At 36.8% G+C, this 19,462-nt stretch overlaps 1 protein-coding gene across 2 annotated transcripts in view; it reads left to right on the plus strand.

The window, feature by feature from the left end:
• Window positions 1-4,706, plus strand: part of LOC102803388 (uncharacterized) — a 42,547-nt gene extending 37,841 nt beyond the window's left edge. Inside the window, exon 7 of one of the 2 annotated variants that reach the window (XM_085502508.1) lies at window positions 4,365-4,706. In XM_085502508.1, the coding sequence (XP_085358634.1) occupies window positions 4,365-4,595 (231 nt within the window). In that variant the 3' untranslated portion in view covers window positions 4,596-4,706. Of the gene's footprint in view, window positions 1-3,719; window positions 3,936-4,364 lie in introns of those variants that run through there. The other variant, XM_085502509.1, reaches the window with a different exon arrangement.
• The last annotated feature ends 14,756 nt before the right edge of the window (window positions 4,707-19,462 follow it).

Here is a 19,462-nt window from a genome sequence, read left to right on the forward strand (position 1 = left end):
CATGCACTTATAACACGCCTCATCTAGATGATATATGATTACCATATCCTGAATCCGTAAAAAAGTTAAACCAGACAGCAGATGACACCACAATCAAGAGTTCAAGAGATACTGTAATAATCAAGAGTGTTATGCTGTAACTTAATGAACTGTTGAGCTGCAAAATGAAAACTATCTTCTATAATTCCATACTATGTAATGACAATCTCAGAAATCTGTGACTTGTAGGCAATATTGTAGGCAATTTTCCTCTAAACTCAGTAATGAAGGTGCAGATGTATCCTCAAAACCGTAATATATGGATGGCTACAAAAGAAAAACATACTTTATGCAAATGGCTATTAACTAGCAGTAAGATGTGTTCATGCAATGTTGATCATTTATGCAAATGAACATTAACTGGTGGTAAGAAGTTTTCGTTTAATGGTGATTAGTTATGCAAGTGAAAGTTAACTGGCAGTAAGACGTGTTCGTGTAATTGTGATCATTTATGCAAATGAGAGTTCAGTGGCGTTAGGAAGCATTTATGTAGTAGTGATCATTTATGCAAGTGAAAGTTATTTGGCGGTGATATGTGTTCATGTAATTGTGATCATTTATGCAAATGAAAGTTATGTGGCGGTAATATGTGTTCATGTAATGGTGATCAATTATGCAAATGAAAGTTATGTAGCGGTAATATGTGTTCATGTAATTGTGACCATTCATGCAAATGAGAGTTCGGTGGCGTTGGGAAGTATTTATGTAGTGGTGATAATTTATGCAAATAAAAGTTATGTGGCGGTAATATGTGTTCATGTAATTGTGATCATTTATGCAAATGAAAGTTGTGTGGCGGTAATATGTGTTCATGTAATGGTGATCATTAATGTAAATGAAAGTTATGTGGCGGTAATATGTGTTCATGTAATTGTGATCATTTGTGCAAATGAAAGTTATGTTGCGGTAATATGTGTTCATGTAATGGTGATCATTAATGCAAATGAAAGTTATGTGGCGGTAATATGTGTTCATGTAATGGTGATCATTAATGCAAATGAAAGTTATGTGGCGGTAATATGTGTTCATTAACTAGTGGTAAGACGTTTTCTTGTAATAGTGCTCATTTATGCAAATGAGAGTTCAGTGGCGTTAAGAAATATTCATGCAGTGGTGATAATTTATGCAAATGAGAGTTAACTGGCGGTAATATGTGTTCATGCAATGGTGATCAATTATGCAAATGAGCATTAACTGGTGGTAAGATGTAATAGTTATCATTTATGCAAATAAAAGTTAAGTGTCGGTAAGAAGTGTTCATGTAATGGTGACAAATCAAGCAAATTAAGTTAAGTTCACATTTGTTGTTGTCAGTGTGTTTCAAATCAAATAAAAATATAGCAAGAACAAAGAATGCTTTATCACAGTGACACTAACCACAGTTCGTAATACTGAACAAGAGTTACGATTAAATTACAGCACCAATTGATTGAAGGGCAACCATTATCGTTTGTGAGAAGGGGCAAGGTATTGTCTTTATTCAATACAATCTTATTTAAATCCATTGTTGGTATCATTTTCTTCACTAGAGATTGACGAGTTATTGATTGTATTACATTCGGTGATAACTCTTTTCGACAATGTGCATTCCAGGCTGCACGTTCATATGGTTCCTTTAATGTGTACAGCGCAAAGCAGTCATACATGGCGAGGTACAGTGGTTGCCAATGAATTTCTAAGGCTACCCTCATATTAATACCGTATAATTATTGTTATTACCTGTATATTTAATGAACGTATGGCATGTCAGCTTGATCTTTTTGTTAGGAATTCAAAGATATTTTTGAACTCGGTTAATAACGGGTTGTTATTTTTTTTTTATAATTGGACAGCTTCTCGTGTTATTAATGTGAAACCATAATATGTTATGCTAATGGTGTGTCAACATGATCTCACCATCATGGCGGAATGGCTCTGTTATGACTCTCATATGGCACGTGAAAATAATACTATAAATGGCATTTTAAACTTGATAAGTGAAGCCATTATGGTCTTTCACATTCCATTCCAACCACATATTATGCACAACTGCGCACAGCTGTGTGGTTTCAGAGTCGGGTAGAATGTCTGGCGCTGGCACTGATATCGTGCACTTGTTTGCCAGCTCTCGACGGAAAAAAATATTTTTAAAAAATGGCAAAATTGTTCGAATTTTAATTTGTTTATGTACCGACATATTTCAAACTCCTTGTTTAAAGCTGGTCCGCGTGGTCGTCGTCGCTATACGTTTTACCCATAACGTGGCCCCACATCATGCGAGCAATGCGTGAACGAACAATGCTACTCGTAGCGCGAGTGGGCGTGACTTCCGTTGTGATTAATGGCAACACGACCAGGGTGGAGCTTACATTCGTGTCCTTGAACTAATGTATGGTACTCTAAATGCTTCTGATTTTTCGATGAAATTATAACTATTCTCATTATAGATATCAATATCACGTGCGTTATTTACCTCTGCTCAGTCCTACCACGAACAACCACCAGCTGTCCACACGAATGAATGCAGTTGAGCTTGTACATCATAGTCTATAATCAATACAATATTGGTTATACCTCCATGGTTATACATATAACCCATGCACTCTAACATTGTTTCCAAAGGCGCCAGAATGTCTGACCTCCCTCATTGTGGCCTTGTGTATGCCTTCCCCCTTAATAGTTGAAACGGTACTTGTAACTGCCACCCAGTCCACGATTCAACGTTGTCAGGGGTAATAAAACGTTATAGGACTTTCAGTTAACTTCAAAGGCGAATATGTTAATTCAAAAAACGTTTTTCGAATACATGTATTAAAATGGGTTACGGAATTTGCAAAGGCAAACATGGCTGCACGTACTGGGTATTTAGTACCCATCCAGTTCACCCTATCCCATAATTGCACTTATTCACGATTAACACAATGGGTGTGACCATACATTGGGTTTTTGTGTTATTTCATTCTTACGCATTTAATTGTATTGTGAGTGGGCATTGATTGTATTGTGACTAAGCATGTTTCAGCTGGTCTGTTCTAGTTTAAATGGCAATAGTTGTCATGCAGAACGTTCACATTACTGTGAAATAAACAATGTATTATTTTACAGGGGTTGTACAGGTCGCTAGGCCCGGTGACCTATGTTGAACACGACACGACGACCACCGCAATTTAAATAAACCTCTCTGTAAACAGAAAGCATTGAATTCCTACTTCAAGTGTCTTTTTCCCTATATCTAAAATACCGCTACACTTTAAACAAACCTTAACTCCCCGTGAAAGCTTTGTAGCATCTGATCGACACGCTGCTTTATTTCAGAGTATGACTGCTAAGACAGTTCATTTAAACAAATCTTAACTCCCCGTGAAAGCTTTGTAGCACCTGATCGATACGCTGCTTTATTTCAGAGTATGACTGCTAAGACAGTTCATTTTGTTATATATAGTCTGGCTGATATTTATAAAAAAAATGTGTTAGTATTATGTTGTCCGCAACGAAACATAAAGTATACTAACAAACATATGCAATTTTGTCTAATCATGGCACAACCAACAATTGTATAATGTGTCATACTATAACAGCGCTCTTTTAGTGCGTCGTAGTATATATTCCCATCACAGCTTCACTATGAGTTTTGTTATGCATGGGTTCATTTTTATTTATTTATTTATTTATTTATTATTATTTTCTGTTCTGTTCTCCAGATAACAGCGTTTTATGGCGGTCGTTTAGGAAACCAAGTCGATACAATTCAGTCAGCGTGCTTAATACTGTGATTTTTTTGTGTTTTCCTTTTTTTCACTTCAACCTGCATGGTGTATTATTTGTCTTATCTGTATCCTGTGCTGCCACTTCCTGCGTTATTCTGCGTCATAATTTACCTAAAATTGTCGAGGAGAAGGTCAAATTAATATATAAAAGGTAAATTGCTTAAGATAAAACTGGTTTTCTGACACAATTTATCTACTCATTCACGTAACGGTTCTTTCACAATTATTTGGCATCATCAAAAAAATTAACAATTTGCTATTAATTTGCCAAGCTTGCGTAGAAGGCGCGGTTCATTATGCTCCCAGATAGACGCGCGCGCCGTACACCTTCGCATTAAAGCGTAATTACGCATGTCACATGTGGTAAAAAAAATGTTGATATTTGGTTGAAACAAGACCCTCATTGTCGATTAACCCCGGGATTAAGTGTGGCCGTATGCTAATAATGTTCTTGAAATACGTTGGTATGGCAACCGTCTTTGCGAGTTACTATTGACTAAGTATACATAGTACAAGATTATTTTTTTATTTTTTTCTGCCGTCATCACATTGATTTTTATTTTGTTTTTTTCCCGGCAGGGAGAAAATTACAAAAGGAACGTCAACAACAATGCTGGCCTGTCTGTTCATTATTTAGACCTCAGCGACGATTATGGTAGAAAACATGCACCTTTTACCGTACACGAAGAACGCATGACTGCTCAATGGGTCGCCCAAGCAGGCCTTGTGCCGCTGTTCGCAGCTTGCCCAGACAGAGCAGTGCACGCTGTATTGAAGAAGCTGTCACCTGGACTTTTCAAGAAAACGTAAAACCACGTTAAAGGAATTAACATGAAACCACTAATGACCTTGATATTATTGTTGTTTATTTTTAAAATATGTAAATGTGTTGTGTTAATAAATATGTATATGATACGTTCATACGAGATTCGTTCATGCGCAACCAGTTTGGTTCAACCGAGGAATGTGACTGATTTGCATATACAAATTACCAGATGGTCATCGTGTCGCGCATATACGACATTTGTGTTGATAAACATTGATTTTCCCACAATCCTATGTGCTCACAGGATTGACCTTGCCGCGACGTATACTAAATAATTACCGCCGTTGACTCATTCCATACTTTCCAATCACCAAAGAAATAACGCTTGGTAACGTCCCAGTTTGTGCTTGTTGGTCTGCGCAACAGCCAAAGTCGCCACCGTTGTCACGGTTCATACGAGACCCTCATCTTGCGCATGCGTCACGCGATACCCCCCCCCTTTTAATGAGACATTTTCTTGAGAATGAAGAAACTGAAGAGGGTAACCATAGCACAGGACGCGTTTGAATTCGTGTAAACAAACAACTTATATTACATGCGTTGCATACTACCGGGGGCCCATATCAAACGACCAGCGACCTTTAATTAGATATAGAACATGGAAGTGAATGGAGCCCTTTGTCAGCCATGCCTGAAAGCCAAGTTCGCCACAAAAGGGCTCAATCTGCATGTTTTCAATGGTTTAATTGCACATGTTTTTTACTATGGTTCATCAGTGGGTTTGTTTTTTATCTGATAAGATGAATTCATACAAATATGCTCTTATATTGACACATAATGGTTTGAGGTATATTTGTGAATAGTCACAGTACTTTATGCCTCCATTTCCGATGGGCGGGGTGAATCTTAGATCCATGAAGTCTAGTAAATATACGGTATTGGTTACAAGTAGAGTTGTCAAACGAAAAATATATGTTAAAATTAAGATGGTCAAAATTAAGGGATACGTCTCAAATAGGGTGGCCAAAATGACGGAGGTCTCAAATATGGTGACCAAAATGACGGAGGTCTCAAATATGGTGACTAAAATGAAAGACATGATCTAAGTAGGAACAATAGGATTTATATACAATGATTAAAATGGTAGTGAAAATATTTCTCGAGTAGAGGCCAAAATGAATAACATTATTTATTAGGTAGATGGTCTAAATGGAGGTACCATTCGTGATGGTCAAAAATAATATTAGGTCTGAAGAAGGTCATGTATATATCAAGTAGATTGACAAAATGAATAGGGTGACAAAGTGAAGGACATATCTGAAGTAGGGTGCCAAAATGAAGGACATCTGAATAGGGTGACAAAATGGAGGACATGTCTGAATAGGGTGACAAAATGGAGGACATATGTGAATAGGGTGACAAAATGAAGGACATATCTGAATAGATTGACAAAATGAAGGACATCTTAATAGGGTGACAAAATGAAGTACATCTGAATAGAGTGACAAAATGAAGGACATCTGAATAGGGTGACAAAATGAAGGACATCTTAACAGGGTGACAAAATGAAGGACATCTGAATAGAGTGACAAAATAAAGGACATCTGAACAGGGTGACAAAATGAAGGACATATCTAAATAGGTTGACAAAATAAAGGACATATCTGAATAGGGTGACAAAATGAAGGACATTTGAATAGGGTGACAAAATGAAATACATCTGAATAGGGTGACAAAATGAAGGACATATCTGAATAGGGTGACAAAATGAAGGACATCTGAATATGGTGACAAAATGAAGGACATATCTGAATAGGGTGACAAAATGAAGGACATCTGAATAGGGTGACAAAATGAAGGACATCTGAATAGAGTGACAAAATGAAGGACATATCTGAATAGGGTGACAAAATGAAGGACATCTGAATATGGTGACAAAATGAAGGACATATCTGAATAGGGTGACAAAATGAAGGACATCTGAATAGGGTGACAAAATGAATGACATCTGAATAGGGTGACAAAATGAATGACATCTGAATAGGGTGACAAAATGAAGGACATATCTGAATAGGGTGACAAAATGAAGGACATCTGAATAGGGTGACAAAATGAAGGACATCTGAATAGGGTGACAAAATGAAGGACATCTGAATAGGGTGACAAAATGAAGGACATCTGAATAGGTTGACAAAATGAAGGACATATCTGAATAGGTTGACAAAATGAAGGACATCTTAATAGGGTGACAAATTGAAGGACATATCTGAATAGGGTGACAAAATGAAGAACATCCTAATAGGATGACAAAATGAAGGACATCTGAATAGGGTGACAAAATGAATGACATCTGAATAGGGTGACAAAATGAAGGACATCTGAACAGGGTGACAAAATGAAGGACATATCTAAATAGGTTGACAAAATAAAGGACATATCTGAATAGGTTGACAACATGAAGGACATTTGAATAGGGTGACAAAATGAAATACATCTGAATAGGGTGACAAAATGAAGGACATATCTGAATAGGGTGACAAAATGAAGTACATCTGAATAGGGTGACAAAATGAAGGACATCTGAATAGGGTGACAAAATGAACGACATCTGAATAGGGTGACAAAATGAAGGACGTCTGAATAGGGTGACAAAATGAGGGACATATCTGAAGTAGGGTGCCAAAATGAAGGACATCTGAATAGGGTGACAAAATGGAGGACATATCTGAATAGGGTGACAAAATGAAGAACATATCTGAATAGGTTGACAAAATGAAGGACATCTTAATAGGGTGACAAAATGAAGTACATCTGAATAGGGTGACAAAATGAAGGACATCTGAATAGGGTGACAAAATGAAGGACATCTGAATAAGCTGACAAAATGAAGGACATCTGAATGCGGTGACAAAATGAAGGACATATTGGAATAGGGTGATAAAATGATTGACATCCTAATAGGGTGACAAAAGGAAGGACATATCTGAATAGGGTGACAAAATGAAGGTCATCTGAATCGGGTGACAAAATGAAGGACATCTGAATAGGGTGACAAAATGAAGGACATATCTGAATAGGGTGACAAAATGAAGGACATCTGAATAGGGTGACAAAATGAAGGACATATCTGAATAGGGTGACAAAATGAAGGACATCTTAATAGGGTGACAAAATGAAGGACATATCTGAATATGGTGACAAAATGAAGGACATCTGAATATGGTGACAAAATGAAGGACATATCTGAAGTAGGATGACAAAATGAAGGACATCTGAATAGGGTGACAAAATGAAGGACATCTGAATAGGGTGACAAAATGAAGTACATCTGAATAGGGTGACAAAATGAAGGACATATCTGAATAGGGTGACAAAATGAAGGACATCTGAATAGGGTGACAAAATGAAGGACATCTGAATAGGGTGACAAAATGAAGGACATCTGAATAGGGTGACAAAATGAAGGACGTCTGAATAGGGTGACAAAATGAGGGACATATCTGAAGTAGGGTGCCAAAATGAAGGACATCTGAATAGGGTGACAAAATGAAGGACGTCTGAATAGGGTGACAAAATGAGGGACATATCTGAAGTAGGGTGCCAAAATGAAGGACATCTGAATAGGGTGACAAAATGGAGGACATATCTGAATAGGGTGACAAAATGAAGAACATATCTGAATAGGTTGACAAAATGAAGGACATCTTAATAGGGTGACAAAATGAAGTACATCTGAATAGGGTGACAAAATGAAGGACATCTGAATAGGGTGACAAAATGAAGGACATCTGAATAAGCTGACAAAATGAAGGACATCTGAATGCGGTGACAAAATGAAGGACATATTGGAATAGGGTGATAAAATGATTGACACCTAATAGGGTGACAAAATGAAGGACATATCTGAATAGGGTGACAAAATGAAGGTCATCTGAATCGGGTGACAAAATGAAGGACATCTGAATAGGGTGACAAAATGAAGGACATATCTGAATAGGGTGACAAAATGAAGGACATCTGAATAGGGTGACAAAATGAAGGACATATCTGAATAGGGTGACAAAATGAAGGACATCTTAATAGGGTGACAAAATGAAGGACATATCTGAATATGGTGACAAAATGAAGGACATCTGAATATGGTGACAAAATGAAGGACATATCTGAAGTAGGGTGACAAAATGAAGGACATCTGAATAGGGTGACAAAATGAAGGACATCTGAATAGGGTGACAAAATGAAGTACATCTGAATAGGGTGACAAAATGAAGGACATATCTGAATAGGGTGACAAAATGAAGGACATCTGAATAGGGTGACAAAATGAAGGACATCTGAATAGGGTGACAAAATGAAGGACATCTGAATAGGGTGACAAAATGAAGGACATCTGAATAGGTTGACAAAATGAAGGACATATCTGAATAGGTTGACAAAATGAAGGACATCTTAATAGGGTGACAAATTGAAGGACATATCTGAATAGGGTGACAAAATGAAGAACATCCTAATAGGATGACAAAATGAAGGACATCTGAATAGGGTGACAAAATGAATGACATCTGAATAGGGTGACAAAATGAAGGACATCTGAACAGGGTGACAAAATGAAGGACATATCTAAATAGGTTGACAAAATAAAGGACATATCTGAATAGGTTGACAACATGAAGGACATTTGAATAGGGTGACAAAATGAAATACATCTGAATAGGGTGACAAAATGAAGGACATATCTGAATAGGGTGACAAAATGAAGTACATCTGAATAGGGTGACAAAATGAAGGACATCTGAATAGGGTGACAAAATGAAGGACATCTGAATAGGGTGACAAAATGAAGGACGTCTGAATAGGGTGACAAAATGAGGGACATATCTGAAGTAGGGTGCCAAAATGAAGGACATCTGAATAGGGTGACAAAATGGAGGACATATCTGAATAGGGTGACAAAATGAAGAACATATCTGAATAGGTTGACAAAATGAAGGACATCTTAATAGGGTGACAAAATGAAGTACATCTGAATAGGGTGACAAAATGAAGGACATCTGAATAGGGTGACAAAATGAAGGACATCTGAATAAGCTGACAAAATGAAGGACATCTGAATGCGGTGACAAAATGAAGGACATATTGGAATAGGGTGATAAAATGATTGACATCCTAATAGGGTGACAAAATGAAGGACATATCTGAATAGGGTGACAAAATGAAGGTCATCTGAATCGGGTGACAAAATGAAGGACATCTGAATAGGGTGACAAAATGAAGGACATATCTGAATAGGGTGACAAAATGAAGGACATCTGAATAGGGTGACAAAATGAAGGACATATCTGAATAGGGTGACAAAATGAAGGACATCTTAATAGGGTGACAAAATGAAGGACATATCTGAATATGGTGACAAAATGAAGGACATCTGAATATGGTGACAAAATGAAGGACATATCTGAAGTAGGGTGACAAAATGAAGGACATCTGAATAGGGTGACAAAATGAAGGACATCTGAATAGGGTGACAAAATGAAGTACATCTGAATAGGGTGACAAAATGAAGGACATATCTGAATAGGGTGACAAAATGAAGGACATCTGAATAGGGTGACAAAATGAAGGACATCTGAATAGGGTGACAAAATGAAGGACATCTGAATAGGGTGACAAAATGAAGGACATCTGAATAGGTTGACAAAATGAAGGACATATCTGAATAGGTTGACAAAATGAAGGACATCTTAATAGGGTGACAAATTGAAGGACATATCTGAATAGGGTGACAAAATGAAGAACATCCTAATACGATGACAAAATGAAGGACATCTGAATAGGGTGACAAAATGAATGACATCTGAATAGGGTGACAAAATGAAGGACATCTGAACAGGGTGACAAAATGAAGGACATATCTAAATAGCTTGACAAAATAAAGGACATATCTGAATAGGTTGACAACATGAAGGACATTTGAATAGGGTGACAAAATGAAATACATCTGAATAGGGTGACAAAATGAAGGACATATCTGAACAGGGTGACAAAATGAAGTACATCTGAATAGGGTGACAAAATGAAGGACATCTGAATAGGGTGACAAAATGAAGGACATCTGAATAGGGTGACAAAATGAAGGACGTCTGAATAGGGTGACAAAATGAGGGACATATCTGAAGTAGGGTGCCAAAATGAAGGACATCTGAATAGGGTGACAAAATGGAGGACATATCTGAATAGGGTGACAAAATGAAGAACATATCTGAATAGGTTGACAAAATGAAGGACATCTTAATAGGGTGACAAAATGAAGTACATCTGAATAGGGTGACAAAATGAAGGACATCTGAATAGGGTGACAAAATGAAGGACATCTGAATAAGCTGACAAAATGAAGGACATCTGAATGCGGTGACAAAATGAAGGACATATTGGAATAGGGTGATAAAATGAATGACATCCTAATAGGGTGACAAAATGAAGGACATATCTGAATAGGGTGACAAAATGAAGGTCATCTGAATCGGGTGACAAAATGAAGGACATCTGAATAGGGTGACAAAATGAAGGACATATCTGAATAGGGTGACAAAATGAAGGACATCTGAATATGGTGACAAAATGAAGGACATCTGAAGTAGGGTGACAAAATGAAGGACATCTGAATAGGGTGACAAAATGAAGGACATCTGAATAGGGTGACAAAATGAAGTACATCTGAATAGGGTGACAAATGAAGGACATCTGAATAGGGTGAAAAAATGAAGGACATCTGAATAAGGTGACAAATTGAATGACATCTGAATAGGGTGACAAAATGAAGGACATATCTGAATAGGGTGACAAAATGAATGACATCTGAATAGGGTGACAAAATGAAATACATCTGAACAGGGTGACAAAATGAAGGACATATCTGAATAGGGTGACAAAATGAAGGACATCTGAATGCGGTGACAAAATGAAGGACATATTGGAATAGGGTGACAAAATGAAGAACATCCTAATAGGATGACAAAATGAAGGACATATCTGAAGTAGGGTGACAAAATGAAGGTCATCTGAATCGGGTGACAAAATGAAGGACATCTGAATAAGCTGACAAAATGAAGGACATCTGAATGCGGTGACAAAATGAAGGACATATTGGAATAGGGTGATAAAATGAATGACATCTGAATAGGGTGACAAAATGAAGGACATATCTGAATATGGTGACAAAATGAAGGACATCTTAATAGGGTGACAAAATGAAGGACATATCTGAATATGGTGACAAAATGAAGGACATCTGAATAGGGTGACAAAATGAAGGACATCTGAATAGGGTGACAAAATGAAGGACATATCTGAATAGGGTGACAAAATGAAGAACATCCTAATAGGATGACAAAATGAAGGACATCTGAATAGGGTGACAAAATGAATGACATCTGAATAGGGTGACAAAATGAAGGACATCTGAATAGGCAGACAAAATGAAGGACATATCTGAATAGGGTGACAAAATGAAGGACATCTGAATAAGCTGACAAAATGAAGGACATCTGAATAGGGTGACAAAATGAAGGACACCTGAATAGGGTGACAAATGAAGGACATCTGAATAGGGTGAAAAAATGAAGGACATCTGAATAAGGTGACAAAATGAATGACATCTGAATAGGGTGACAAAATGAAGGACATATCTGAATAGGGTGACAAAATGAATGACATATCTGAATAGGGTGACAAAATGAATGACATCTGAATAGCGTGACAAAATGAAGGACATCTGAATAGGGTGACAAAATGAATGACATATCTGAATAGGGTGACAAAATGAATGACATATGAATAGGGTGACAAAATGAATGACATATCTGAATAGGGTGACAAAATGAAGGACATATCTGAATAGGGTGAAAAAATGAAGGACATCTGAATAGGGTGACAAAATGAATTACATCTGAATAGAGTGACAAAATGAATGACATATCTGAATAGGGTGAAAAAATGAAGGACATATCTGAATAGGGTGACAAAATGAAGGACATATCTGAATAGGGTGACAAAATGAAGAACATATCTGAATAGGGTGACAAAATGAAGGACATATCTGAATAGGGTGACAAAATGAAGGACATATCTGAATAGGGTGACAAAATGAGGGACATCTGAATAGGTTGACAAAATGCAGGACATATCTGAAGTAGGGTGACAAACTGTTGGAAAGTAAGTTATATGCAGTGCGGACAAAATGATGGAAATTATGTCTCTAACAGGGAAGTAACAATAAAGGACACAAAGTAAGTTTATCGAAATGAAAGACATATGTCATAATTGCACTGGCCAAAATGAAGGACAACAGCCCTCAGTAAAAATGGAAGAGATATGGTCCTAATAAGGGTTGAAACAAGAGCATGACGTCACCAGTGGAGTGGTCAAAATGAAGCACGTAGCAGAGTTAGGAATATGTGTAGTGACGTGAACTATGAAATTGATTGATGAGTATTATTGTTGCTACTGTTTTTTATTCTGTATATAATTGCATGGTGCCACTGTCTTCCTACACGGCCCGCCATCTACTTTAGGTGTGAATACTGGTGGAACTGTTAAAACTATTACTTCATCTAGACTCATCCCTGCTGACATTAATTTTTATTGTAACATCGCAAAAACCGAACCACAAGTAAAACTACTGTATGCAGATACACACATGAAGCAAATCCACTGTCAAATTATCTGTTAGCAAAAGCAGACGTGGTATTATAACAAGTAAACAGACCATCAAATGAACATGCTAGTTCTATCCGACATCTTGACAAACGTTGTTCTATATTTGTGGAAGGCAGGTGAGTGGTTCGTGACACCTTTGTTGTAATTTAATCTGTATGCAGAAACACAAGAATTGCCGAAATAAATGCTACAAACCAAGCAGAAAAAGTAGACTAAATACACGTAGCATTAGTGAGAACTTGTCTTTACACAAATTGTCTAATCTCTGAGTGCTACCACGTTGGATGTACGCATGTAAATTGCACCCCACTATAGTTTATATACACACAGTCTATGTGTGCTAAAGGAGGGCTGAAGGAATGTATTAGGAGTACTATATATAACACAGTGCCCGGATCAACGTTCATAAACCGTGAACAGGAATTTAAAGGACATACATCCACATACAAACAATATGCGGTCAAATAAATTTGATAAAAACTATCGACCTTTGACTACTTAACTAGAGTGTAGTTTGACATGACCAGACAGTCACAGACAATTAATTCAATACGCACAGACATACAGACAAGTCGATAGGTTGAAAGTTCTGATAATACTTGCATTGGGCCGACTTCAGAAAAAAATGTTACGAACTTGCCTGTTCGACTTAGACCTTCATTGAACTCCGTAACTCTGTCAAGTTGAAAGCTTTACAAACTTGAACTTAACGCTTGATGAGATGTTGAAATATTTGGCATTTGCTAATGTAGTGTATTGTACAATGTCGGCCCAGTGGAAGCATTGGCCTTATATGTGCGAAATCTTTACTCAGTTATTTATATTTTGCGCGTAGACACATCCACAATTAGGCGTTGCCATAACAACGGTAGGACAGAAATGTTTTTATTTTATTTTTACATTCTAAACGTAATCGTACATGTGGACAGATAACAGACAGACAGACAGACAGACAGACAGACAAACGGGCAGAGAGACAAACGAGCAGACTGGTGGGGAGAATTGGCCAAGCGGAGTGAGTATCAGAGAAATGATAACCGAGAGTGCGGATCGACATTAAATGGAATTTGATTGATGTTTAAGACAAAATTCTTATTAGTTTATTAATACCATTTCTAATTGTTATTACCGTAGTGTATACTTGTAGTTAATATTTTAAATAAACGAGTAAATAAATAAATTACCGCCCTTTCTCAATGTAATCTTACTTATGCTATATACCGAGTACGTCTTTCTGTGATTATAAAACGTACAGTGTACTCGTCTGGCTCGATGGACATGCTTTGAATTATTTAAAGGCATGTTCTTTAAGGCACGGGGAAGCGCTTGTTGAATGAGTCATATTTATATGTTTGACGCTTTGACATTCCTAATTGAAAATGGGATAGAAAAACGTGTAGTCTATGAGAGTTGAGACTCATGACTATACACTAACACGTGACTTAACTGAATTATATATTGTCTATAGCCTTTATTATAAGTTTATTCATTTTTTTAATTGTTACTACATCGCACATAATTTTATTAAATGACATTCAGGAACATGTCTGCCATAGATTAGGATTATGTCCTACAATGTGTACAGAAGATCAAGCCAGTAAGCTGTATTTTTAGTTTTCTGCCAATTAAGTCAACATCTTTCCCAGTTAAATCAGTGAAAGAAAGATATATGATCAACATGGTATAGCAAGGAAATGCTGTCGGCTATTTCAAAAAGGGGCACATCCTGCACAACACGCCACTTATCAATCAAAGTCGTAATCAAGTAGCTATTGTTAACAAATTTATGGACTACATCAGTGTTCTGAGATCATATAGATAGTACGGTCACTATATTACACAACAAAAAGGTAAGTCTTTCTACTACATTTAATTTGAAAGTGAGAAGACAATTCAGCTTTCAAAATATGTTCTTTATGTACATAAGATGTGTTCAACTAATGATTTCAACCATGTTGTACATTGATCTAAATATATCACTGCCAAATCCCTGCAGCAAATAATCCTAAAGAAAAGAATAGGTGCTCTGAAGATGGATTCAGATGAATTAGGAACCCCTGTAAACACAATCGGAACAGGTTGAATCAGAAGAATACAAAATGCAAGATAACGTACGTAGCACTGAACCTATGTTCCAGATAGAGGATGAGATAAATTCGGAATATATGTAAATGTAATTGGAATTAAACTGAGTTCTAGTGATCGAATCAGAATATGAGAAACATTAATAGAATTGAACTGGTGGTATAAAGAGGGAATGTGTAAATGGGATTGCAATGGGGTCGATGGTCTAGAGATGGGATCAGAGGAATCCAGAATATGTGTGAAGATATGTGGAATTTGACATTGGTCTAGGTAGAGAATGAGAAAACATGTGCAAATGTAATTGGAATTTGACATGTACTCTCGAGATAGAATCTAGTATGCATATGAATTAAGATTTCTGTAAACATATGTGAAATTAGGCCATTAATCAAGAGGGGGAAATTAGATCCAGAATACGTGTAAATGTATGTAGAACTGGAAAATTCCAGAATGTGTGTAAACATAATTGGAACACCTGTCAATATCTGGAACAAAATTGGACCACATTTCTAGAGAGAAGTCAAAAGAATCCAGAATTCGGGAATGTGGAATTCGACCAGGTTCTAAATCTAGTATACGTGTCAACATATTTTGAAAAGGAACCCCTGTAAACATAATAGAAATTAGACTAGAGAACATAATATGTGGAACATGACCAGTGGTCTAGATAGCGATCAGACAAATCTAAAACATGTGTATCTGGATGGAATTAGATAGGGATCAGAAAAATATAAATGTTTGAATGCGGACCAGTGGTCTAGAAATGTAATCACATTCATTTAGACTATGTGGATAAGTAATTGGAATTGAGCTGGTGGTCTAGATAGCGAATCAGAATAACCCAGAGTATGTGTCAACATAAATGCAATTATGCCAGCATTGCAGAGATGGAATCAGAATAATAAAAAACACCTGTAAATGTAATTGAATTATTTGTGCGCGTAATTGAAATTGAACTAGTAGTTTAAAGGAGGAATCAGAACATTCTAGATTATGTGTAATGGAATTGAAATTGAACTGGTCGGTCTAATGATGGAATCAGGAGAGTCCTATAAGCATAATGATGACTCTGTGCATATGTTATTAACTAATTAGCTTCCATTTATTGTACTGCTTCAAGCACCAAACATATAACATTAGCAGGATTTCACCACGTGTATACATCACGTATACACTAAATAATGCGGCTATTTGTATACTGGCTATCTTCTCAAGCATGTCCTCTGGTTTCTGATATACGTGTATATATCTAAATGATCATATCAAAGTTATATGCTTTGTGCAGGGACCTAGCTTATTTAAATAAAATACTTTACATTTGTTTTACATATTAACAGGAATAAATGCCTACTCTTATAGTGTATATTTTGTTGGTCCTTTATTTTTAGTATGTTTGGTATGCTAAACTGTGTTGGATGTATTGCTGTGCCTGGAAGTATGTAAACTGGCCAGAAGATTTCATTGGTATGTATATGCTATCTATAATTGGCTGTACAGTCACTCACTATAATATACGTCATTATACTGTTTATTTTACGGCTAGCATGAGGAAAATTTCCCACACGGAAATACGAGTTGCCCAACAAACAAATATGTTCTAATATGGGTTATTCGTATTTCCTTAAGAGAAAACGACTATATGGCTATATTTTAACTAAATGGTAAGTTACTATTTTATAGTCCAGTATGTTAATACATATTACAAAATAACTGCTCAAAACAACAGAATCTTGAGCATAACATGACGTTTATGGCCGACACAAAGGGGAATCAAAGCTATAATTAGGGAAAGATGGCAGCCAACATTAGTATGCTAATTTGGCCCCTGCCAATTGCATCATGGCGGGGTTCTTTGGTAAATGAGTCATTTACAAAGTTTTTGGGTCGAATAACTCTTAACACACCTTGAAATGACTATGTTCGCTAATGAGTCCACTTATCTGTTCAGGCGTTCGATGTTTCCATGTTGTTGTGTTCGGTCTAAACTTACGGAAAACCAAAAGGACGCCTATGCAATTAAAATGCATGTTTATTGGTTACAACTATGTCTGAAAACAGGCCCATGTCATTTCACGTGAATAACAGATTCAAGTATACCCAGTTCGCAATTCGTTTGTTTATCTACTGCATCAGTTATAATTGTTATCCTTACAAAGAACCTTTGCAATCGATGCGATTGAGCAGTTTCCCTTTTATTTTTGATGTAAAAGTTCACAAAGCACTCATCGGGCTCGAAAGACGACTGTTAACCTGTTAACCCAAGAAACCAACTGCATTATAAAAATCACCACCAAACATGTTTGGTAAAACAGATGAATATGACTTTGAAACTTGGCCGACCTGGTTCGATACATAGCAAGGCAATTTTTCACCTAGCAGAGCAGAATGAGGATTGTTGTCATCTGTTTTGTTGCGATATGACGACGAAATCCGTCGCCATTTTGTAAACGAACTGATCATGCTAGCGTGATGCGCGTTACTCTGAGAATAGTGTGTTGAACTTTTGACGTCACTTGGGAGTTTTCAGCTGAACTACTCTAATATTGACCCCCATATTGGAAATTTAAAACTGACCATGAAGAGCACGCAATTCAATCGTTTTGTGGTGGCTCCCTTATACAAAACCTGGACGTGGCGTGTTTTAAATATAAACATGTGCACAGTTAAAATAACTATGTTTATGTAGACAGCGATCGAGGTGTAATGTTATTGCACTCATATGTTTTAACCTTGACCTATGTTTTGCTGATAAGCAGCATTTTTATCTGGCAGGGTTATTCAAATTCTTGGATGCTTGCCAAAAAAACAGCTGTGTGACTTAACATAGATTCGGGTCACATTCTAACATTCACAATGGTTATCCAGATAGAAGTAGAATGCCAAACCAAATAGACGGCCAACAATACCCGTTGCAGTTACATGTTCTGTCGTCTCCCCCAATAAATTTGGCTTCCTTGTTTTGTTTTGTTTTTGAATGCCAATTACGTTTAGTATCCTAATTATCCGTGAATTGTTCTTCCTTTTAATCTTGCAAAAATTGTATAGTGTGTTGTAGCACAGTTAGTAGGGACAGTGCATGAGAATAAGTACGGCACTCTCCATGAGTATGTATTTTTCTATTGAGATTCACATGGACCGTCGAAAGGTAATGAGTTAAGATTTATTTAAATCAACATCTGTATAAACATTGACTACATAACTTCACAAGTGTTGCCAATGTACGCATCGGGTGAAAGGATATTATGTTGCATTTCGGACAACGGCGTGCAGCTCATTGGGTGGCTTCTCAATTGTAGTGCCGAAGTGTGTTGAAACATGGAGCTCCACAGTTGAATGTATAGTCATACTTCAACTCGTGCATATTGAAGATATTCTTGCGGCCTACACTAGGTCCTCGGATCCTTTCTGTGATTCTATGTACGCCCTATCGACGTTATTTATGTGTATAATATGTAATTTAATGCATAGCTATAGTGTGCCAATATGTGATTGCCACAACAATCTAGATGGTTTGAGTTTTGTGGAACTTATAGTTAATTGCACCAGGTCGGAGAGTTGAAGCATTTAAAATGACCATCAAATGGAAACATTGTTCAAAAAAGTTGGTCACACATATTTCAGAACATTCATGTCGTGTTAGATAATCGGCAGTGTATTGTTAAAAATGCACTCACTTCCGGGGAAATTCACAGTCGAGGTCTTGTCGTGTATGTTCGTGCTAATTGACTGTATCGATAATAAATACTGAATACTAGAATGATTTTATCATATCAGGGAATCATACTGCAAGTTTGTGATCTGGAGAAAGATTTACATGATATAACATTGTTGTGTGTATAGTAAATCAATACATGTTAACTGTGCTACTAAGCTACAGCATTTCGATTCTCCGTTCATTCGTGTCTACGGTATCCCAGGTATTATAATTATGGACGATGACCTGCATCCCTACTACCGGAATTAATATGAATATATAACTATATATAGCTAAATTGAATTAATGACTGCGTGAATTCGGGTTGTAGGAAATCAAACCTAGAATGACATTTTTATACATTGTCGTTTTACTTCCTTGTTTTGCCATGCATTTTTTTCAGTTCCCTGTTGTTTC

This window comes from Saccoglossus kowalevskii, chromosome 8 (assembly GCF_978046115.1).
Source record: "Saccoglossus kowalevskii chromosome 8, keSacKowa6.1, whole genome shotgun sequence".
NCBI lineage: Eukaryota > Metazoa > Hemichordata > Enteropneusta > Harrimaniidae > Saccoglossus > Saccoglossus kowalevskii.